Source organism: Puma concolor, chromosome E1 (assembly GCF_028749965.1).
Source record: "Puma concolor isolate L17-30 chromosome E1, mPumCon1.1.hap2, whole genome shotgun sequence".
Classification (NCBI taxonomy): Eukaryota; Metazoa; Chordata; class Mammalia; order Carnivora; family Felidae; genus Puma; species Puma concolor.
This window is the reverse complement of record NC_141680.1, coordinates 52,482,541-52,506,361: the sequence shown is the minus strand read 5'-3', so window position 1 is coordinate 52,506,361 and position 23,821 is coordinate 52,482,541. Positions and strand designations below refer to the sequence as shown.

Genomic DNA, 23,821 nt, shown 5'->3' with positions numbered 1-23,821 from the left:
GGCTCTGCACCGTCAGTGCAGACAGGGCCTGACGTGAGGCTCAAACCCGCGAACTGTGAGATCATGACCTGAGCCAAAACCGAGAGTCGGACACTTAACCAACGGAGCCCCCCAGGCACCCTGGAAATGTGCTGTATCTTGATTGTATTTTCACTAGGGTGGTTGTGATCATTGTACTGTGGCTTTTTAAGATATTACCTTTGGGGGACACGGAGTGAAGGGTACAGATCTCTCTGTATTATTTTTTTTACAACTGCTTGGGAATCTAAAATGAGCTCAACATAACAAGTTGAATTAAAAGAGAAAGAAAAAGTGCATTTATTATATGTCATTCAGAAAACCTGCTCCCTAGTAGAGAGGCCCTCTAGGAGGGCCACACTGGATGGTGGAAGAAATTAACTGGGCCATACGTGTGGTTAACAGACACATAGATTAACCCCACGAAGTCATTCACATATACATTTTATGGCGACAGCACAGGCGTTCCTAAGAGCCATGGGGCAAGATGTTAATCAAATCCCCATTAATGTGTTTTCACAGTCGTTACAATTTGGAGGAGGTTTGTCCAATTTTAGGGAAAGTGAAGAATGACACAAACCACTCATTAGCAGTTTGAATCTCACCTCTTTCCTGCCCTTCCATACATAGGACTCTGATCAAGACAGAAAGCTTTTAACTTCTCCTTTTGCCCAGGGAGAAACGATAGGTGGAAGGCTCAGGACTTCTATAATCCTGCTAGGATTTAAAATTAGGTTTCAATTCAGGCTTCATTTAATTAGCTGCTATTATTCAGATCCAGACAGGCAGAGACAGTGTTCATTATATTAAGAACAGTGGCTGATGCAAAAGTGGCTTTGGTCAACGAACTAAAGGGGGCAGGGACAGAGCATCACTGGAGGAGGCACCAACCTCCAGTTTCCCACTACAAGATGCCCTGAGTCCATTCTGCGTTCTTGATGACATCTTGTGAATTGTTTCTTCCACAGTCAAAAGCAGAAATAAAAAAATTATAAAAAAAATAAAATATTTATTATTCGTGTCCTTCCTTTAATATAGTTTTTTGGAACTGAAGAAGGTTCTGTACCATCGTACCAATCCTCAAAAAATTAGTTCTCTCCGTTTTGTTGGCTAAAGCACAAATGGCCCTGAAAAGAGTCTTCAGTTAATTAGAGTTGAAAAAAACCGAAGTTCCCCTGTTCATTAAATGTTAAAAGTTACCATAATTAAGTTAAAAACAAACTTAAAATTTTTTTTTTAAATTTTTTAATGTTTATTTAGTTTTGAGAGAGAGAGAGAAAGAGAGGCAGAGCATGAACAGCGGAGGGGCAGAGAGAGAGGGAGACACAGGATCTGAAGCAGGCTCCATCCAGGCTCTGAGCTGTCAGCACAGAGCCTGACGCCAGGGCTCGAACTCAAAAACCACGAGGTCACGACCTGAGCCAAAGTCGGATGCTCAACTGACCAACCTGGGCACCCCTAAAATGAAATTTTAACATAAATATAAATGACTATAAATTATTATTTGATCAAAGGAGGTTAATATATGAGCTGTCACAATATAAATTTTAAAATACAATATTTGAAGAGTAAGTACTTACTATGAAATGTTAGCTTTTAAAATGTATAGTTTTATTTCATACCTTTGTGCTTTGTCGCATGAAAAGTTGTCTTCACTTGTGATTTTCATAGTTTTGATTTGCTACTGTACGTGTTCTTCAGCACTTTACGAGGATCTGGATAGGCGTCCTGGCCTTGGAATCGAGAATTATGGTGTTTCCATGACAACCTTGAACGAAGTGTTCCTGAAACTAGAAGGAAAATCAGCTGCTGATGAATCAGGTAAATAAAACGCGTGACTGATCGTGTCAAGGTATTCACAGCACCTAGTGCAGTATATATTTCCGTAAAACACTGTTACATAGATGTGATTACGAAATGTGGGGTTCCGTGATGATCAAGGCCTTTCCTAGACAAGGATAAATGGAGCCAGACTGCATTCCTGTCACATTTTACCTTTCCTGTCAATATTGCCTTATTATTAAAGCTGGCCCATTTTCTTCTATCCAAGGCTCATTCATCCTTCATCCCATTTCCCAAGAGCAATTTCAGACAAAACATGTATTATTTTTTAAAACTTTGTTTTTAATGTTTTTTTTTAATTTTTTTTTCACATTTATTTATTTCTGAGAGACAGAGAGAGATGGAGCGTGAGTGGGGAAGGGCAGAGAGAGAGGGAGACACAGAATCCGAAACAGGCTCCAGGCTCCGAGCTGTCAGCACAGAGCCCGACGCGGGGCTCGAACTCACAAACCGCGAGATCATACCCTGAGCCGAAGTCGGACGCTTAACCGACTGAGCCACCCAGGTGCCCCAATGTTTATTTATTTTTGAGAGAGAAAGAGAGACACAGCATCAGCAGGGGAGGAGCAGAGAGAGGGAGACACAGAATCCGAAGCAGGCTCCAGCCTCTGAGCTGTCAGCACATTTATTTTATTTATTTTAAATTTATTAAATTTTATTTTAAGTGTGTTTATTTGAAATCCCTCTCTTCAAGCATTCTGAATACGGCCTCCCTGGTTTCTGATGAGAAGCCAGCTTTAGATTTTACAGAGAATATCTTGTGGGAGATAACTTGTTTTTTCCCCCTGCTGCTTTCAAGATCCTTTTTTTTTTTTTTTTTTTTGTCCTTGGCTTTTGACACCTTGACTGTGATGTCTTTAGGTGTCGATCTCACATTTATCCCACTGGGAGTCTAGTGAGTTTCTTATATGTGTAGTGAATGTTTTTCATCCAATGTGGGAAGTTGTTAGCCATTATTTTTTCAACTATAATTTCTGACCCTTTTTCTCTAAACTCTGCGTCTGGAACTCCCATTAACCCAGTATATGTGGTCGTGCATGTTAGAATGCTTGATCGTGTCTCCCATTTCTCTGAGACTTTTTTTTTCATTATGTTTTCTTTCTGTTCTTTAAACTAAATTATCTCACTTTTGGGTCATGTTCACTGATTTCTTTCTTCCGCCGAAAGAAATCTGTGGAGCTTTTATTTTTTTCAGTGAACTTTTTTTTTTTAATGGTTGTTTATTTTTGAGACAGAGAGAGACGGAGCATGAACGGGGGAGGGTCAGAGAGAGAGAGGGAGACACAGAATCCGAAGCAAGCTCCAGGCTCTGAGCTGTCAGCACAGAGCCCGACGTGGGGCTCGAACTCACAAACTGTGAGATCACGGCCTGAGCCGAAGTCGGACGCTTAACCGACTGAGCCACCCAGGGGCCCCTTCAGTGAACTTTTAAAATAGGTTCATGCACTTTTCAATTCAAATCTCTATTTGGTTATCTTAAATAATTTTTACATCTCTAATTATATCCCCTATTTGATGAGACATTATTGAAATACAGTAAAACTTTGGTTTGTGAGCATAATTTGTTTCGGAAACGTACTTGTAATCCAAAGCACTCATCTATCAAAGCGAATTTCAGGAACCATTGGCTCAGTTGTGATCATGTGACGCTTGGCACCACATTGTATTCATACTGCAAGGCACCACTCATGTATCAAGTTAAAATTTATTGGAAACGTTTGCTTCTCTCACTAAACAAGTTACTTGCAATCCAAGGTTTTCCTGTACTTGGTGATTTATAAATGCGTCATTCGATGTACGAACATTTGTGGATTTCCTAGATGTTATTGCTGTTGACACATAGATCATATTCCAGCACAGGCAAAATTCTAGAGCTCCCTCTGTTATACAGCCCCAAATTTCTCAACAAGAAATGACATCTACCTGATTTTCAGCTTGCTATCACTTTTTGTTTACTTGTTTTTGGGGGTTTTTGGCTTTTCTGCTACTGGGGAGTCAACCTGACTCTCCATCCTTGACCATGGCTTACCATGCCTTGGGAGATCTCTCCACCTTTCCAACCTACACCCAGATGTCAACATGCCAGTGTATTGTACCCAGCCAAGATCCATTCTACCTCAGTATACCTCTTTCGGCTCATGTGTCCTGTAGCCAGCCCCTGGTGGATTTCCTTCACAGAGGAAGGCCCCGTGTACCTTGACGATGTCTTCCACAAGTAAAGAGTCTCTGCCCTTTAGCGTGGATCTTTCTCAGATTTTCCTTCCCATCTCCAGCCTTTGGTGTGCTGTTCCCATGTATTTGGTGAAGTTCTCATGGGAAAGGGTTGGTAAATGATGTAAATTCATTTTGGGACTTGAGTACCACGTGACTCCAGTCTGTCCTACCAGCCCATATGTGACCATAAGAGTTTGTTCAATGCCCTCTCCTTATTCATATCTAAAGTGGTTCTTTCCTTTTCCCATGCCCCTAGGATGAAAGGAGCCATGGGTATCATCTCCCTCGGAATGAGTCTTCCCTTTATGGAAAAAAAATTTTTTTTTTTTTTACTTTCTTTTATGCTCGTATCTGATGGGTTAAAAATAACTGGTATATTCTCTTGGTAAGAGAGGTGACAGTCTCTTGGAAGCAGGAGATCCCTGAATTATTCTTTTAATATACTGTTGGCCCCTACCTTGTATAAGATCTTTACATCTTCTTCAATAGTAACTGGAATGGTGTGTTTTTGTGTCTGTGGTTGGACATTTATGGGTGCATGCTTTCTGAGGTTGGATATCAGGCTTGTTTTAACACCATACAATGGACAGCATCCTGAGTCTTCAAAGACTGTAGAGCATATACAAGAGTGCAGCCTCCAGTGGTGCGAACAGATTTGAAATCCCACCAGTGCTAACAATTAACGATTAATCCCGTTTGTAGCATGTCAATTCGTAGGTTGTTTCTCTAGGCGAACACCTGAGATTATTTTTCCCTTGCAAGTGACACCTCTAGGCACGCTACGATCTCGCGTATTTGCCCTGACCTCTTGAATGTGTTGTCTGTAGCCAAATGATCTAAGATCTCCTTTCTACTCCTTTTGTTCAAGGCATCAAACTTCCATGCATGTTTCTCGCTCATGGCGGCTGCCAATAGCACCACACAACGCCCACAGTTACGCAGAAGACTCTAGCAGTGTGGACGACACAAGCTCCTACATGCAGTAGGCTCCGTAACATCCAACTGGAGCCCAGTTTTATGAATTGCGTTTTTTCGTATTTTGCAGATATTGCCACGTGGGGAGAAGCCCCGTCAGAAAGAGCTGGAGATACAGAGAGGCTTGTTGAGACAGAGCAAGTTCTCAGTTCGCTTAATGAGATAAGCCAGACCATAGGCGGAATGGCTCTTTGGAGACAGCAAATCTGTGCGATCGCAAGGGTTCGCTTCTTGAAATTAAAGCATGAAAGGAAAGCTCTTTTATCACTGTGAGTGTCAGAGTGCCATGGGGGTTTTCTTCGGTCGATACATTAAGGAAACAAATCTAAGATGTAAAAGCGAGAGAAGACCATCAAAAAATAAAAATAAGGTGGAGGGAGGGGCACCTGGGTGGCTCAGTCGGTTAAGGGTCCGACTTTGGCTCAGGTCACCATCTCACGGTTTGTGGGTTCGAGCCTCACTTCAGGCTCTGTGCTGACAGCTCAGAGCCTGGAGCCTGCTTTGGATTCTGGGTCTCCCTCTCGCTCTGCCCCTCCGCCACTCACGCTTTGTCTCTCTCTGTCTCTGAAAAATGAATAAACCTTTAAAAAAATGTAATTTTAGGGGTAGGCAAAGGGCAAAATACTCAAGAAAAGAGTCCGAGAGCTCTGTGTTGAATTTCCAGAAATTCTTGATGGTATCACGTTCTAATCTGCTCAGGCAGCTTTAAAGGTTAAGAAATGACTGTGCATTCACACTGGCACTTTTCTCCTGGGTAGGCTCTTGATTCTCGGATTTGGAGTTTGCCCTCTTCTCACGGAGATCATCACCATGAAAGTGTATCAACAGAGCTACACTTGGGAACTTTCTCCTCGTTTGTACTTCCTGGTTCCTGGACAACAGCCACGTGATCCTCTCACCGGATTACTGATCATCAACAAAACAGGTAATAATGTGGCGAATACTCCATTCCCAAGTGCATTCACGGTTAAGAGAAACATCAAGCATGCCAGAGAGGAAAAGAAACTTTTGACTTCCTCCGTATAAAACTGTTTATGAGGCTTGAGGAGGGTGAATGCCAAGTCCAGGAAGGTAAAGGAACTAGGAAAGGACTTGCCAGGGAGACATAAACTTTCTGGTGGCTGTGGGCAAAATGAAAGCATTTGTATCAAAAAAACACATTTGTGGGGCGCCTGGATGGCTCAGTCAGTTAAGCATCCAACTCTTGATTTCAGCTCAGGTCATGATGTCACAGTTCATGAGTTCAAGCCCTGTGTTGGGTTCTGTGCTGACAGTGCGGAGCCTGCTTGGGATTCTGTTTCTGTTTCTGTTTCTCTCTCTCTCTCTCTCTCTCTCTCTCTCTGCCCCTCCCCTGTTCAACCTTTATCTTTCTCAGAATAAATAAATAAACATTAAAAAAAGACACATTTGTAACAGCTGGAGCTAGAATTCATGTGCTATTGCATTTATTCCAAGGATACAGTCCAGTGGTTTTCAGTGTATTTCACAGAATTGTGTAACTCTCAGTACAATTCATTTTTTTGGAATATTTTTATATCAAAACTTTTTAAAAAAAAAATTTAAAGAATATTTTTATCTCAAAAAGAAATCCCATGCTCATGAGCACTCATTGTTACTTACTCTTCCCCAGCTCTGAGAAACCACAAAATTTCTGTTTCTACGGATCTCTGTTACCCTGGACATTTAATACAAGTAGAATTACACAACATATGATCTTTTATGACCGACTTCGTTCGCTTAGCGTGATGTTTTCCAGGTTCGTCTATGTTGTAGCATGTTTCAGTATTTTTTTCATTGTGGAAGAATTCCATTGTGGGAATATGCTACATTTTATTTTTCATCAGATGATGGATAGTTTCTCCAAATTATTGGTTATTATGAGTCATGCTGCTATAAATGTCCATGTACAGGTTTTTGTATGAACATACATATTTTTTTCACTTCTTTGGGGTATAAAACCCAGAAATGGAATTGTTGGGTCATATGGTGGCTAGATTTAACCTTTTGAGGAAAGGCCAAAGTTCTTTGAACGGGCTGCCCCAATTTACGTTTATGCCAGCAATTTGTGAGGGTTCCAGTTTCTACACATTGTCACCCAAACTTGTTATTTCCTGACTTTTTTTTTTTTTTTTGTCATACTCATCTTCGTATGAATCAAGTAGTATCTTGTAGTTTGATTTGCATTTTGCTAATAGCTACTGACCTTAGGCATCTGCCCAAGTGCTTACTGGCCAGTTGTATATCTGTCTTTGCAGAAGTGCCTTTTTTCTTCCTATTTAAACAATGAATCATATGTCCTTTTTATTGAATCCCAAGTGTTCTTTACATATTCTAGATACAAGTCTCTTATCGCATGCAGTAGATCCTCATCATTCACAGGTTATGTACTTGCAGACTTCTCTAGTCAGTAAAACTTATTTGTGACCCCAAAACCAATACTCATGGCTCTTTTGTAATCATTCACACACATGCTCAGATCAGTGGACAGTTTGAGTCACCTGATACATACTTTCCAGCTGAGATGATACTCTCTTTCCTTGTTCAGCTCTCATACTGTAACTAAATATCCTTTCTGTAGTCTATTGAATGCTACGTTTTCCACCCAAGTAGAGTGCACAAGTGCTTTCCAGTGTCCCTGAGTCAAGAAGGCCATGAGATACCTTCCAGAGGAAATATGTGTGTTAAATAAGCTTCGTTCAGGTATACATTAGTGTCGTTGGCTTTGAGATCACTGTTACAAGTCAACAATATATATACCAAAACATATATAAGATATGGCAATCTCTTGATTGGTCAAAGAAATTGTTGCAACCAGAGGCTCACAGGAACCTAAGCCATAATTAAGAATTCACTTGGGGCACCTGGGTGGCTCAGTCGTCTGAGTGTCCGACTTCGGCTCAGGTCATGATCTCGCGGTTCATGAGTTCGAGCCCCGCATCGGGCTCTGTTGCTGACAGCTCAGAGCCCGGAGCCTGCTTCAGATTCTGTGTCCCCCTTTCTCTCTGCCCCACCTCTGCTTGTGCTCTGTCTCTCTCTGTCTTTCAAAAATGAATAAACATAAAAAAAGTTAAAAAAAATTAAAGAATTCACTAATTCAGTGTTTGTGGTGACTTTATAGAATATATGTACCATGAATAATAAGAATCAGTTGCAAGTTTTCTGTAAATATTTTGCTTCGTCCTGTAGATTGCCTTTTCATTTTCTCATTAGTGTCCTTTGAAGCATAATGTTTTAATTTTTTTAAGTTCTTTTTTTTTTTCTGAGACAAAGGCAGTGTGAGTGGTGGAGGGGCAGAGAGAGGGAGAGAGAGAATCCCAAGCAGACTTTGTACTGTCAGCGTAGAGCCCATTGTGGGCCTTGAACTCACCAACCATTGAGATCGTGACCTGAGCCAAAATCAAAAGTTGGATGCTCAACCAACTGAGCCACCCAGACACTCTATAATGTTTTAATTCTTACAAGGTCCAACTTATTTTTTTCTCTGGCTTGTGCTTTTGGTCTCATACCTAGGTAAGCTTTACGTAACCCAAAATCACAAGGATTTACTTCTATATTTTCTTCTAAGGTGTCTTTACTCTTAGTTCTTCCATGTAGGTCTGTGATCCAGTTTGAGTAATTTTTGTGTATGGTGTGAGGAAGGGACACAACTTCAATGGCTATTCAGTTCTCTTCAGGGGACTGAGTGGCCACCAACCTTTCTTATTCCTTTCAGTCCCATGTTGCATAAACTCCATCCCCCCAGGTAGTGAGAGGACTGGAGTCCCGGTCCATCCACTCCCTACTTATGAGATGAAAGCTCTATCATAGGCACGTGAGGCCAAAAATAAACAAGGCCAAATCATCCTTATCCCAGTTCTTCCCAAGAAGATACTGTAGCCCTAGACGTGGCTTGATGAAGGATTCTTGAGTTCTTGGCTATCTCCAGAGTGAAGCTTCTATCAAGCTAATTGAGGATAGGGACTAACAGTATGGATTTTTAGCTCAAATGCCAGTTTTTTAGTGTTCTTACCCAAACTTACTAGATTTTCTTAAATTTTTTTTTGCACTTTCTGTGTGCCATTAAGACAATCAAGAGATTTTTAACTTGTTGGATTTTTAGTAATTTTTACAAGTTATGGTTGCTTTTCTGGGAGAAGGTCCATGAAGCTCCTCCTACCCTCATTCAAACAGCTGTTATCGAGACACATTTTGAAAGTCAATTAATAATCTAGCAGTAGTAAAGTGAGATTTAGCGATTTTCGTAGTTGATTAGTAGCGATTATCCGTGTCATTAAACCCTTAATGTTTATGGCCACTGATTGCAATATTCTAGATAAAAACATCATTCCAAATGCCATATGGTGCTCAAAAAAAGACTTTCACCTTTCACATTAGCAGTAATCAGAAGCAAATAAATACATTATGAACTAAACTCCATCACAAGTGAATAGATTTTTAATTCACAGTAACAAGTATGTTCTTACGTGGAAAGCTATCCTGACAGTCCATATGATGGTAAGGATCACATAATGACATTAATTAAAATTTTATTGTACAACTTGACATTGATTTTCTTAGTTTTATGACACACCTGATATATTTAACTGCAACACAGGGGCAAGCATTGATGACTTTATACATTCTGTGGAGCATCAAAACATAGCTTTGGAAGTGGATGCATTTGGAACTAAAAATGCCCTAGATGACCCATCTTATAATGGAGCCATCATAGTGTCTGGTAATGAAAAGGTATGTTGGTCTCTGTTTCATAATTCTTCCCCAAGATGTGGAAAACCAATACGATATCGATGTACTCAGCTTTCCACTTCAGGAAATGAAATGAAAAACAAAGAATGCTTGCATTCATTACTCAGTGAATTGTAGTCATTAATATGATGAATAATTCATATTTTAATCATTGTCTACCAACACAAGCTGTGTGTATTAGCAAAATAAACACTGTATAATACCCCCTGTCAAGTGCATATTTAAGTCCAAAGAACTCAGATTTCCTCTCAAGGATTTTAGAATACATATTTTCTGAAACTTCTGTTTTATTCTTAAACAATAATACTTGATGCTAGCCTTCCCCCAGATGTCTGGTGTCCTGAAAATTAGATTCAGTCTATATACTTGTTCTGTTTTACTTACACAGTGTTTGTGTTTTGCTTTATTTGACACCATTTAAAAAAAATTTTTTTTTTACATTTATTTATTTTTGATAGAGAGAGATAGAGCACAAGTGAGGGAGGGGCAGAGAGAGAGGGAGACACAGAATCGGAAACAGGCTCCAGGCTCTGAGCTGTCAGCACAGAGCCCGACGTGGGGCTTGAACTCACAAACCACAAGATCATACATAACCTGAGCCGAAGTCGGACGCTTCACCGACTGAGCCACCCAGGCGCCCCTATTTGGCACCATTTTAAAAACAGGATTTTTAAAATTTTAGATATTGAATTTTGACCTCTTTAGCAAACAAACAAACAAAAAAGACCTTTGAGAATTTATAATTTTGCTTTTTATATTTTAGTGTTACAGATTTTCATTAGTATGCAATACCAAAAGACTAAATTGCTTCCCAGTTCTCATGGATATTATTAGTAATGCACTACTTGGAATGGTTAAGCCATCAGCACACATCCAAACTGATAGAAGTACATTTTCAAGGGTAAGTATACTGACTCTCCTCCATCAGGAATCTGGTCTCTCCTGCACCAAGAATGTCCCAGGTCACTCTTTTAAGTGCTGCAATCTCGTTCTTATTGAGTAAATGGCTGCATAATAAATCATGACTTGGTTCATGCTAGCTCTCTGGTTTTAAGAAATCAGTACACTTTTTAGAGCTTCAATGTTTTCAGTAATCTCTATACCCAGCACGGGGCTCAAATTCGCAACCCCAAGAGTCACACACTCTACCAACTGAGCCACCCAGGGGCCCCTGGAGCTTTATTTTTTTTAACGTTTTTTTAATGTTTTATTTATTTTTGAGAGACAGACAGAGACAGAGAATGAACATGGGGAGGTGCAGAGAGAGAGGGAGACGCAGAATCTGAAACAGGCCCCGGGCTCTGACAGCTCAGAGCCCAACACGGGGCTCGAACTCATGAACTGCAAAATCATGACCTGATCCAACGTCGGATGCTTAAGGGACTGAGCCACCCAGGTGCCCAGAGCTTTAATTTTTTAAATGCAAAACAGAACTCTTTTTCAAAGGGAATGTGAGGTAATGAAAGTGAAGTCAGGAAGCACTGAGACTAACGCAAAAATAACAAAAGTAGGAAGGAGGGAGAGAGACAAAGAAGAAAAGGAAAGAGAAGGGAAGGGGAGGGGAGGGAAAGGAAAGGAAGAAATTGAAGTCTTATTATTACTTTTAGAAATACTACAGAGGAAAAATATTTAGGACAAGGTTCAGACCAACATTGCAGGCTGGTTACACTAGAATTATTCCAGTTCCTTGTAATAAATATTCATTATTTGGGCCTGCCAGCTTTTTCATACCTGGGGCAAAAGAAAAAAAAAAATCCCTATTTCTAAAAAAAAAGTCCCATGTGATTGGATTGTGTACACAGCCTTGTAAGTTTGGAAACCAGAATACATGTTAGAGTTTGTCATTGTTCCTTTTTGATGATTTCCTAAATATATTGCTTCCACTTAGAGAGTTCTTTGAACCCAGAGACAATGTATGTTTAACCCTACAGAATATTTTATACCTTGAGATAAGGCTGAGAACATGATAAGCACCAAGTAACTTATTTGTTAAATGTATAAATGAATGTCAGAGGTCAGCAAATTATCTATATTCCATTCAAATCTAGGGTTGTTTTTTTTTTTTTTTTCAACGTTTATTCATTTTTGGGACAGAGAGAGACAGAGCATGAACGGGGGAGGGGCAGAGAGAGAGGGAGACACAGAATCGGAAACAGGCTCCAGGCTCTGAGCCATCAGCCCAGAGCCCGACGCGGGGCTCGAACTCACAGACCGCGAGATCGTGACCTGGCTGAAGTCGGACGCCCAACCGACTGCGCCACCCAGGCGCCCCTCAAATCTAGGGTTTTAGAATAATATATATATGGCTAAAGACCACTTACCCATGTGTATATAAATGGACCTTGTATCCATCATTTCCACACACTCCTGTAAGATTTTGAGTTGACTTCTCACAACATACCTCATGGTACATTCAGCAAATAAAAATTCCTTTCAGTAAGGGTGTGTAAGAAGCTTAATCACTAAAGCAAAAAGTTTTAGTCATTCATCAAGTACTAATTTTAGACTATGCTATGGTTCATTTAATTAACCTCCTATCCATTTTCTGGTTTCTGAGGGAAGATACCATAGTTGAGCAAATTTCCATCAATAGAAACATTCCATTTTAGCTCTGATGAGTTCGATACCAACTAACTACCTTACTTGACCTTGTTTCATGTGCTCAACATCTGAACTTTAATATCTCCAGCAACTCAGGTTATACTCTATTTGGATTTACCTGTTCGTTGCTCAGGTAAGAGTTTTTGGGAGTTTCAAACCTTGCTTCTGTCCTGCTCAAGTCAAGGATTTACCACTGAGTACTGAACCCACCCCGCATGCAAGGTGTTCTTTAAAAGATTCTGTCGATAATCTTAAATCTCACCTTTCTGTCGTGAGAAAGGGTGTCTCTGATGGCCAAGCTGAAGATAACCAGACTCTGGTTATAACTTTAAAAAAAAAATTTTTTTTTTTAACGTTTATTTCTGAGAGAGAGAGAGAGAGAGAGAGAGCGCGTGAGCATGGGAAGGGCAGAGAGAGAGGGAGACACAGAACTCGAAGCAAGCTCCAGGCTCCAAGCTGTCAGCACAGAGCCCTGTGCGGGGCTTGAACTCACAGACTCATGGACCATGAGATCATGACCTGAGCCGAAGTTGGCCGCCCAACCGAGCCACCCAGACACCCCTGGTTATAACTTTTCTCAGCAATGCGTGTAACTAAACACCTTTGTGGATCACGAAAGTAACGTGGGAACTGTTTTCAGGGCAGTCAGTGCATCTTCTGTCGCTAAAGACTCTTCCAAACAGGAGCGACATTGTGTGTGAGAAAGTGCCAAGGTTTTTCATGGAGATTCCACTTCCCTTTCTAGTACTGTACTTCATCTCTACTTTGGAAGCCTCAACCAATATTTTTCTGGTCTCACGGTGTACCTAGAACGACACTTACCATCACTGTGCCCGCAGAACATCCGAGAGGATGTTTGAGTCAGTCTGTCGCATTTGACGTAATTAAATACCCGTGAAAAATGAAATGTTCCAACTGTGACTTGTCATTATTTACTGTTTTCACATCAGAATACATTTTAGAATCCTAAAATAAGAAAATGTAAAATCTCACCCCTCTTTTGTTTCCCAGCGGTGTAATACTTACCAGTTCAGTCTCATGCTTGGAGTCACTTTCCTTATCCCTGTAATTGGGTATAGAGCCAAGAGTCATGCTGCATAATTGGATGGAAAATGAAAGAGTTTGGGAACCTCAGTGGGGACCTAAGGAGGGAGTATATGTCATCAGTTTAATGTTTTTTTTTAATGTGTTCCAGAAAGCAAATTTTGAATTTGTTACTCAGCTTGTTATATTTGCATTTTCAGGAGTCAGAGAGAAATCCGTTTGTATTTTGGGAACATACCATATTATGGGCGATTTTGGCATCCTCTTGTACTCCTTATATTGCAATGAGCAGCTTCGATGATTATAAGGTAATAATGAAAACTTCATTACTTTGTATAACTAGAAGGTGAAGGTGAAAGTCCTTCCACAAGGCTTTTATACAAGCCTTTTCACAAGGCTATTTATACATTTCTTAAATGCTTATTTATTTTTGAGAGAGAGAGAGCATACGAGCAGGGGAGGGGCAGAGAGAGAGGGAGACAGAGGATCCAAAACGGGCTCCATGCTGACAGCGGAGAGCCCGATGTAGGGCTTGAACTCATGAACCGTGAGTTCGTGACGTGAGCTGAAGTCGGATGCTTCACCGACTGAGCTACCCAGGTACCACCCTCCCGTCCATTTATACATGCTTCATAGAGCAGCCAATTCAGCAATAAATCCTAAGATACAAAAATTTTTTTTGATGTCTTTATAAATGCAGAGATAAATAAAGAGGTTACAGATAGAGAAGATTCTAAAAGTTGCATGGATGTGCAGCACCTAGAATAGACCAAATAAATTTGAAAAAGAAAAAACAGGGGCGCCTGGGTGGCGCAGTCGGTTAAGCGTCCGACTTCAGCCAGGTCACGATCTCGCGGTCCGGGAGTTCGAGCCCCGCGTCAGGCTCTGGGCTGATGGCTCGGAGCCTGGAGCCTGTTTCCGATTCTGTGTCTCCCTCTCTCTCTGCCCCTCCCCCGTTCATGCTCTGTCTCTCTCTGTCCCAAAAATAAATAAACGTTGAAAAAAAAAAAAAAGAAAAAGAAAAAGAAAAAACAAAGTTGGAAGGGTTGTGTTTCTGCCCTCAAGGCTTACTACAAAGTTATAGGAGTGAAGAATGTGTTGTATTTATTTAGGATAGTCATATAGGCGTAGGAAACAAAATAGACATTTCAGAGATTATCAGTTGATTTTCAGTAAAATCTGCCAGAGAATTCAGCAAATTGTACCAGAACGACTTGATACTGGTATGAGGAAAAAAAATAGTGTTCTCAACACTCACCCCCCACCATACACAGATTTTATTTGAAATGAATCGTAGGTTTTGTGGTAAGCAATTATTTCTTGCTTAGATGGGGCAGAATGAGCATATATACCGTAAAGGAAAATGAGAACTTGAAATTCGTCAAAGTTAAAACCTTTTGCTCTTTGTAAAGCACCAATGAGAAAATAAAAAGCCTCGGGCTGGGAAGAAAAAATATCCACAAGACTCGTACATCTAACAAAAGATTTGTATCGCACATAAACGAAAATTGGAGGGTTGCATGGTCCCTGCACAAGGAAAAGACAAAAATTTGTGAAGCATTCCATATTAAAAAAAAAAAAATTTTGTACTAAGAAGAGAAAGAACTCTTACAGCTCAGTAGTAAAAGATAGCCTAAATTTTAAAGATGGGCAAAATATTTGAACAAATACTTCACTGAAGATATGTGGAAGGAAAGTGCTCCCATGAAAAGATGGCTAATATCATGGGGAATCAGGAAAAGAGCCCCCATGAGATAGCTCTACACACGAACGAAAATGAGTAAATGAACATGACCGAAAATACCACGTTTGGGAGGATGTGGAGAAACTGGAACTGTAATGCGTCATCGGCAGGAACATAAAATGCACAGTCACTTTGCTAAGCCATTCGGCGCTGTCGTACAAAGTGAAAAATACACTTAATGGTGTGGCCCGGAACGTCTCTCCTAAGTATTTACCTGGGAGAAAAGAAAACCTCTTTCCACATACAGACGGGTACATTCACGTTCTTGGCAGCTTTATTCATGATAGCCCACTCTCTGAAACAGCCCAGATTTCCATCAAGCTGTGAATTGATAGAAATCCTTGGGTGGCCAGACCAGGGGATGTTACTGAGCAGTACAAAAGAAGGAACATCTGATAAATGCATCAGCATGCATACGGGTCACAACCATTACACTGAGGCAATGAAGACAGGAAAGAGTAAATACTGAATGATTTCATTTATATGAAATTCTCGGAAAGGTAAAATAAATTCGCAGTGACAGAAAGGAGACCTGTGGTTTCTTGTAACCCCTGATAAAGGCTATTAACTGCAAAGGAGCATGGGAAATGGGGGGGGGGGGGTAATGTAAATGCTCTATACTCTGATTATGATTGTGATACAGGAATCCATACATGCGTCAAACCCCACGCAACTGAATACTTCATAGAGACATTTTTTATGGTTTCAAAATCACATTTCAAAAAAGTTAGAGAGAGAGAATTGAAATAAAGGAACATGGTATGTTGCAAACGTGAAAACAAAAAAAATTTAATGTTTAACTGACTATACATTTCCATTCATAGACACTGTTTTGTTAATTGCCATGAATTTTTGATGTATCTACAGATATTTGTTGGGTTTTTTTTTTAATTTTTTTTCAACGTTTTTTATTTATTTTTGGGACAGAGAGAGACAAAGCATGAACGGGGGAGGGGCAGAGAGAGAGGGAGACACAGAATCGGAAACAGGCTCCAGGCTCCGAGCCATCAGCCCAGAGCCTGACGCGGGGCTCGAATTCACGGACTGCAAGATCGTGACCTGGCTGAAGTCGGACGCTTAACCGACTGTGCCACCCAGGCGCCCCAAGATATTTGGAGCATCTTTTAAGATGAAGACTGACTCAGTAGTTCTGGAGTAGAGACAGATTTTGAGTGGCAGTCATGGGGGGATGGATTCATATGACTCATCAACCCAGGCCAACTCGCGTTAGCTTTACTTGCAAATCTCAATAGAATGTCTTTTAGTGTCTCCATTTTTGTAACTTGACTGCACAGAGTGACCCTGCATAAGGATCTTGATCTGTTCCTCTCCAAAGTGATTCTGTTGTCCAAGGGAAGAGAGCGCTGGCTGTCCTGTTCTCTTCCTAGTGTAGAACCTCCGGGGAATCTTGGGAAACACCATTTGCTGGCCTGAGGTAACTGTCAGGCATCTTGTACTTAACATTGTCCTAACTTAAAATGACTCCCAGGGGCACCTGGGTGGCTCAGTCAGTTAAGCCTTAGACTCTTGGTATCGGCTCAGGTCCTGATCTCCCGTTTCGTGGGATGGAGCCCCACATCGGGCTCTGCCCTGAACAGAGCCTGCTTGGGATTCACTCTCTCTCTCTCTCTCCCTCTCAAAATAAATAAATAAACTTTAAAAAAAAAAATGCCTCCCGTAGGAAATGCGGACATTTTCTTTCTCTGGTCTGTGAAACGCCTCAATCCCACCATGTTCCTCCCAACCCTTTGGCCACTGTCTGTCTCCTTTGGAACTCCTCTATTCTTCTCCATTGTCTCTAAAATCTGAGCTCCTTACATCTCAGTCCTAGGCTCTCTCATCATTCTTGATGTCATTCTGTCCTAGGCAAACTCATCTAACCTTATGGCTTCAAACCCCTTTGACCTACCCATCACTCAACAGACTTGATCTCTAATTTCTTTCTTCTTCTTCTTTTTTTTTTTTTTTTATCTTATTTTGAGAGAGAGAGAGAGAAAGAGTGTGCCTGTGCGGGGGTGGGGGAAGGGGACAGAAAGAAGAGAGAGAATCCCAAGCAGGCCCAGTGCTATCAGCACAGAGCCCAGCGCAGGGCCAGTCCCACCGCCGTAGGATCATGACCGGAGCCGAAATCAAGAGTCAGACGCTTAACTGACGGAGTCACCCAGGCGCCCCGAGATCTCTAATTTCTCATGTTACCTCCAGTGCGGATCCAAACTCCCTCCTCCGGGGTTGCCACTGGGAGAATCACAGATTCTCCAACTTAGCCACATCTCCAAAGCTGAATTTATGATCTTGTTGAACGGGTACCCCGTTTCCGCATTTCCTGCCCTCCAGAGCTGGCAGTGCTGGGCACTCACTCGGTCAGTAAACCTAAAACCACCATTCACCCCTCTCCGGGCTTCACCACAGATCCGTCCATCGCCAAATCCTTTTCAGTCGTGCCAGCTGACTGGGCCGGTGCTCAGAGATTTTGACCCGCATCCTTAGGTCAAATTCCATCTCTGACAGGGGCCTATTTTAGCCAACCAGAGACCATCAGCAAATGAACTATTTTTGAAAGAGAAGAAACGTATTCAAAATTGCTTAACGGTTTATTGTGATTGCTTCATTGGTGCCCAACCCCTCATCACTTGATAAGTCGTTTTAAAATATGTAATTTAGGGGCGCCTGGGTGGCGCAGTCGGTTAAGCGTCCGACTTCAGCCAGGTCACGATCTCGCGGTCCGTGAGTTCGAGCCCCGCGTCGGGCTCTGGGCTGATGGCTCAGAGCCTGGAGCCTGTTTCAGATTCTGTGTCTCCCTCTCTCTCTTCCCCTCCCCTGTTCATGCTCTGTCTCTCTCTGTCCCAAAAAATAAATAAACGTTGAAAAAAAAAATTAAAAAAAAAAAAAAATATGTAATTTAGTATGCTTATTCAGAGACGGGCAGGAATGCAAGACACGTAGTATTTACGAACGTAATAATATTCATGTACGTGTGCATAAATAGTTGGATGGGTAATAAATATTTGAATGTGTGCTATGCCAAAACTACCCTAATGTATCCTTTAGTTAGAATGAAAGGAATAAAGCCATTTCATATGTATATAAGGTACATATCGTGTTGTGTATTTATGTATAATTGTAAATAAAACATAGTATTTTACGTATAATCTTTATATGTATATAGACCTGTGTAGAGAGAGACAGCACAAGACTTCACAGTGAGTCAAAGCAGAATCACCCTGATGGAAGGCTAGCTGCTTAAATAAACCACCCTGTTCCCATAGATTGTTAATCAGTTTTGTTTACTGCAGTGTTAATACCTTAATGACACTGAGACCTTCTTACACGTATTTCCATTGGGTGCGTGACGAACATCAATATTGTTCATGAAAGCAACAAATTGACCATCTGTGTTTGGAACTATCCGTATCCCTTGGTCCCCATAATGCTTCTGGCCATGATGCAGAATTATTACAAAGGAAAATTCTGATCAAATGTTTTCTTACATAATCCACGTTTTCTGAAAGCTCCAACTGAACTAACACTTTGTGTCTTTGCTGTTTTGTAATCAGAACAAAGCTCAGTCCCAGCTCCGGATTTCAGGCCTCTTCCCTTCTGCTTACTGGCTTGGGCAGGCGCTGGTGGATGTCCCGATGTACTCCCTGATCTTACTGCTTATGTATTTATTAGACTACGGCTTAAACTTCGAAGAGTCTGCGTTTGTAACTGTAAATCAGACTATACAAGTAAGTGACGATATTCATAGAACAAATACCGTTGAATGATTTCATGAAAAAAATTGAAGATGCAAATGATATTTGTATTGTCATAAATTAAATCGCTGTAAAACTCTGTGCCACAGCAGTCTTTTGGCTCCTGATGGGTTTCTCGGATGGCATTTGCCTTTGACTGAACGTCACATTCCTGTTGATTTCAGATCCCCTGTTCTATTGGCTATGCCTTCTCACTTATCTTCTTGACATACGTGATTTCGTTCATTTTTCGCAAGGGGAGGAAAAATAGTGGCATTTGGTCTTTTTCCTTCTTTATGGTAAGTATATTTTTTGTGTACAATTCTGAGCCAGTACTTAAAGTTTGCCCTCAGTAGAATGATAAATTAATGTCATAATCCAAAATATTTTGTGTTTCTTATGCATGATCCTTTTCAAACTCTGCATGTTTTTCTCTTCCTAATTTCTATCCTTGTCTCTCTCTCTCTCTCTCTCTCTCTTTTTAATGTTTATTTATTTTTGAGAGAGAGCAGGGGGAGAGCGGCAGAGAGAGAGGGAGACACAGAATCCAAAGCAGGCTCCAGGCTCCACGCCGTCAGCACAGAGCCCAACACGGGGCTCGAACTCACAAACCGTGAGATCGTAACCTGAGCCGAAGTCAAGACGCTTAACCAACTGAGCCACGCAGGCACCCCTACCCGCAGGCACCCCTACCCTCCTCTCTTTTAAAAGTAGCCAAATTGTTTCTAGAACCATAAAGTATTTGCTAGAAGGAAACCAGGAAACCATTTGTATCTTCTTTACTGAAAAACAAAGAAGCCCACAGACCTCCACTAGATTACGAATGTTGTTGCTAGCCTGGTTAAAACTAGAAACTGCTTCTCCAAATTCTACTAGAATTAATGCCACAAAAGCAACACTTATTTTATCTAAATTAGGAAGGAAAAGTACATGTTATCTCCTATTACCTATTCTAATTTCCTGTCATTCTGGCTGCCAAAAAGTAAATTATTAATTCAACAAATACTAGTTGACTTCAGGACACCTGGGTAGCTCAGTCAGTTAAGCGTCCTATTCTTGATTTCGGCTCAGGTCATGATCTCACAGTTCGTGAATTTGAGCCAAATGTCAGGCTCTGCACTAAGAGTGCAGAGCCTGCTTAGGATTCTCTGTCTCTCTTTCTCTCTCTGCCCCTCCCCTGCTCACTCTCTCTATCTCAAAATAAATAAATCAGCTTTAAAAAAATGCGTATTAGTTGCCTTCCAACAATATGTCAAAAAGTAAGACTGATAATAAATAAAAAATAGTTTCAACCCTGAAAGGGCACTCAGAGGGTAAAAGAGAAGTAAACAGCCACTTACGAGAACAAAGTGACAAGGAAAAGATGATCTCTTTTTTTTTTAATTTACAAATTTTTATTTATTGCCTTTTTTTAGGGTTTTCGTAATAACCACTGTTGACAAAATTCCAAGGTATTTTAAAGGAATTCATATTTTGTCTATTTCATGATGGGCATAGGTCTGTTAAATGAGCACTAAAATCCTTGGCATTAGCTACAATCAAATGACAAACAGCAGCTCAGACTTCTTTTACTATACTAAAGATGATCTCTTTTTAAAAGATTGCCTCTATGAAAACCAGAGAAGGGAAAGATTAACTCATGAAAATGAGAGCAGAAATTTCCTTTAGGAATGGAAACCTGGAGAGTAAGATTTTACTAGCTGAAGAAGAATGATGCGGTGAAGAAAGAGAAACCCAGAGGGGAGAAAGTCCAGGCTTAGCCTAAGAACTGGTAATAATCTGGCTTAGGGAAGGGAAGAAAACACTGCGCAGCATGGACGTGGCCTTAGTTATGGTAAAAGTATTGGTTGGAACCATGCTGGCGTTTGGTGATGTGCTCCAGAATTGATTCTACAGGCTGTGGGAAGCTATGGAAGCTTCTAGTGTAGACATGAAATGTGATCCGAAATATACTTTTAGGAGGAACATTCCCAGTGCCATAAAAACGGTAGCTTGTAACACAAAGAAGCCGGAAGTACAAAAACTTTTAGGGAACTTTTATCATTGCAGTGTTCTGGAAGAAAAAGTCTGAATGTCTCTGTTGGACCTCTCACCATCTCTTATCCCTGAATTCTACTGAATTCTCCTGAAGCCACTCTGGGTTTTTCTTTGCCTCTGTTTCTCCATCAGTATAACTAACAGAAGTCTCTCTCTCTCTCTCTGTTGTTGTTATGTCATTCCTACTAGATAGCAGTTTGTGTTCCCCATGATCATTGCTTTTCTACCCGTTTTACCTCCGAAAAGAAGGCCAACTTTTTTCCTTTTCCGTAACGAAAATATTCCATACGTTAGATTTATCCAGTCGTGTCTCACTCATGATACTCTAGGTGAACGGAATTTGGCTAAGTCACTAAGAGAACAGGTCAGTAGCAATAATGCTGATTTCAGTTGGGTTTCTGAAGCTGGGGCTGAAATTAGGGTTATCTTCAAGATGAGCCGTCTCAATTTGGAATCTATGTTGAAATTCGAAGTGTTAATATGCATGTCTGTTATCTTCTTTAGATCGCCACCTTCTCTTTGTTTTTATTTATGCTATTGGATTACTTTGGATATGGTGTGCTGTATTACATCACCTTTTTAATACCACAAGCCACCTTAATTGGCTGCATGTTCTTGTTTCTTTATGTAAGTAGTGCCACCATCTGCCCCAGTGTCCTAGAACTCTTGGCCAATTGTGAATGCTATGCTGGGGGTTGGGGTTCTACATCATGTTGAGTATACGTGACATTGAAATATTTCTACCGCATGGATACCAGCTGAATTCCTCCCAGATAGGCCCATGTGCTCCAGCTGAACTGCATTAGAAAACCTGCCCCTGGTCCGTGCATGGGGAGGGGGGGTAACAGGTGGTGGGAAACAGAGCAGTCTCTATGGACTCGTAGGCATGCTCAGCTTTAGAAGAAGGCAAATGAAATACCCCCGATCTTTGGGATCTTGCGATTCTCGAGAGGCACTCCATAGGAATAAAATCCTTTTCTTCTAGCTAATCGACTTCTACAAAAGGAAGAAAGATACAGTGCATGCGTGAAGATGGGGAAAGGGAAGGGGAGGGGAAGGGAGGGGAAGGGAGGGGAGAGGAGGGGAGGGAAAGGGAAGGGAGGGGGAGGGGAGGGGCTTACGAAGGATCAATGAGCACAGGAAGGTGTGTGAAGCTCTGCGGGATAAGGATAAACCCTGTTTCTCTCTCCTTCCTTGGAGAGGCTAACACATGCCCAAGTTCCTCTCACCAGGTGGTGAGTACTTGCTAAATCCTATTGCTTCAAATAAAAACACAGTGCCTCTTAGACCTTGGGTGGAAGGAATACAACCCTTTGATACACATTTTGGAAGGGACACCTACCCAATACTCATGGCGAAATCAGGGGACATACCAGTAGGGCTGTTCAGTGGGCCAATTCACGTTTATATGGATAAAAATGCACAAAACCAAAAACCTTCCTATGTAACCATTGTTTTTCCATTTGCAGCAAGTCGAGTCTTCTCTTTGGACTCAAGAACCAACAAGTGCAGAGCCATTTCTGGTATTCTTAATTGTAAGAACACACCTGTCTTTCAAAATTGTTGTCTTTTCCTATACGAACCATTTTAATTCCTGTATACAGGGTGAAGCTTTTTATTAAGGTAGATATATGGGTATGTGTAGCCCATGGAGATAAAATATTAGTAAAATATGGAACAAATTTTTCTATAAAGACTCACTAATTAGATAATATGCTTCCCAAATTTTGAAAACACTATACCAGTATTTAGACGAAATGACATAAAGTAATGGTATTACCTAATTGTATTTGCTTCTAATGTTTCCATAAACAAGATTGAAAATGAACTTCATAGTGGCACGATTTGACAAATAGATTATTGGAAATTTGAAATGGTTTTTCCAACCATACCTTTGGAGAAGTCCGACCATTCCTAGTTCACTTCTGATGTGAAACATTTCTCTTTGAGTGCTTCTAACCATGCATCTCTCTCTTTATTCCTAGCCTTTCCTTCATTTTATCATCTTCCTTTTTATTCTTCGGTGTCTGGAATGGAAGTTCGGAAAGACGTCAATGAGGAAAGATCCTTTCTTTAGGTTGGGAGAAATCAAATTGGATTCTTTCATTTCAGTTATCAGTGGTTAATTTTTTTCATGCATAAAGTAACGATTTAGCAAAGAACGGCCAAGTCCTGGAACAGGCTGGGGTCGCAGCTATATGCCAAGACAAAATATAGAGATCTGAGTACCTAAATCAGAGGATTATAAGTAGAGGAGGAAAAGAGATCTGAAACACTCACTGTTAAGGGCTCTGTCTGACATGATGTGAAGTAGAGAGGGTGGGGAAAGTTATACGCTGCTAGTTCAGGTTTTTTTGTTTGCTTTTTAATGTTTATTTCTTTATTTTGAGAGAGAGAGACAGAGAGACAGAGACAACGAGCAGGGGAGGGGCAGAGGGTGAGAGGGAGAGAGAACCCCAAGTAGGATCTGCACTGTCAGCACAGAGCTCGATGCAGGATTCAAACTCATGAACCAGCGAGATCATGACCTGAACTGAAATCAGAAGCCAGGTGCTTAACCACCCGAGCCACCCAGGGGCTCCGCCGCTGGTTCAGTTTAAACAACAATCAGTTTAAATAGATTGGTAGTTGAAGGAATGCTACCAGTCTAGGGAGGAAGACTAGAATGATGAATAAGCCAAAGACCGCAATAATTATGCTCTTTTCCTGTGGTGCCGAGAAGCCCAGCTGGTAGATGACAGACTGGTCAGGTCATAATGGGACTTAGAAGCTGCGATTGTCTTTTTGTGCCATACAAGGACACGTCCATAAGCATCTTATTCCCTGTCTTCCATGCCACCTTGGTTTCATCTTTAACTATGACAGA

The 23,821-nt window shown here is 41.0% G+C and overlaps 1 protein-coding gene across 10 annotated transcripts in view; it reads left to right on the top strand.

Moving 5' to 3' along the window:
- The window catches only part of ABCA8 (ATP binding cassette subfamily A member 8), a 94,345-nt gene that overhangs the window by 57,539 nt on the left and 12,985 nt on the right, over positions 1-23,821 (top strand). For 8 of the 10 annotated variants that reach the window (XR_015244263.1, XM_086687855.1, XM_086687854.1 and 5 more), the window contains 11 exons: positions 1,720-1,839; positions 5,120-5,318; positions 5,808-5,974; positions 9,644-9,777; positions 10,559-10,696; positions 13,641-13,748; positions 18,739-18,912; positions 19,104-19,217; positions 21,460-21,582; positions 22,425-22,490; positions 22,941-23,032. Coding sequence is in view for 9 of the 10 variants with exons in the window: in XM_086687855.1 (XP_086543981.1) it covers positions 1,720-1,839; positions 5,120-5,318; positions 5,808-5,974; positions 9,644-9,777; positions 10,559-10,696; positions 13,641-13,748; positions 18,739-18,912; positions 19,104-19,217; positions 21,460-21,582; positions 22,425-22,490; positions 22,941-23,032 (1,435 nt within the window). In the remaining variant the exon portion in view is untranslated. The remainder of the gene's footprint in view (positions 1-1,719; positions 1,840-5,119; positions 5,319-5,807; positions 5,975-9,643; positions 9,778-10,558; positions 10,697-13,640; positions 13,749-18,738; positions 18,913-19,103; positions 19,218-21,459; positions 21,583-22,424; positions 22,491-22,940; positions 23,033-23,821) is intronic. The other 2 variants (XM_086687857.1, XM_086687858.1) reach the window with 2 other exon arrangements.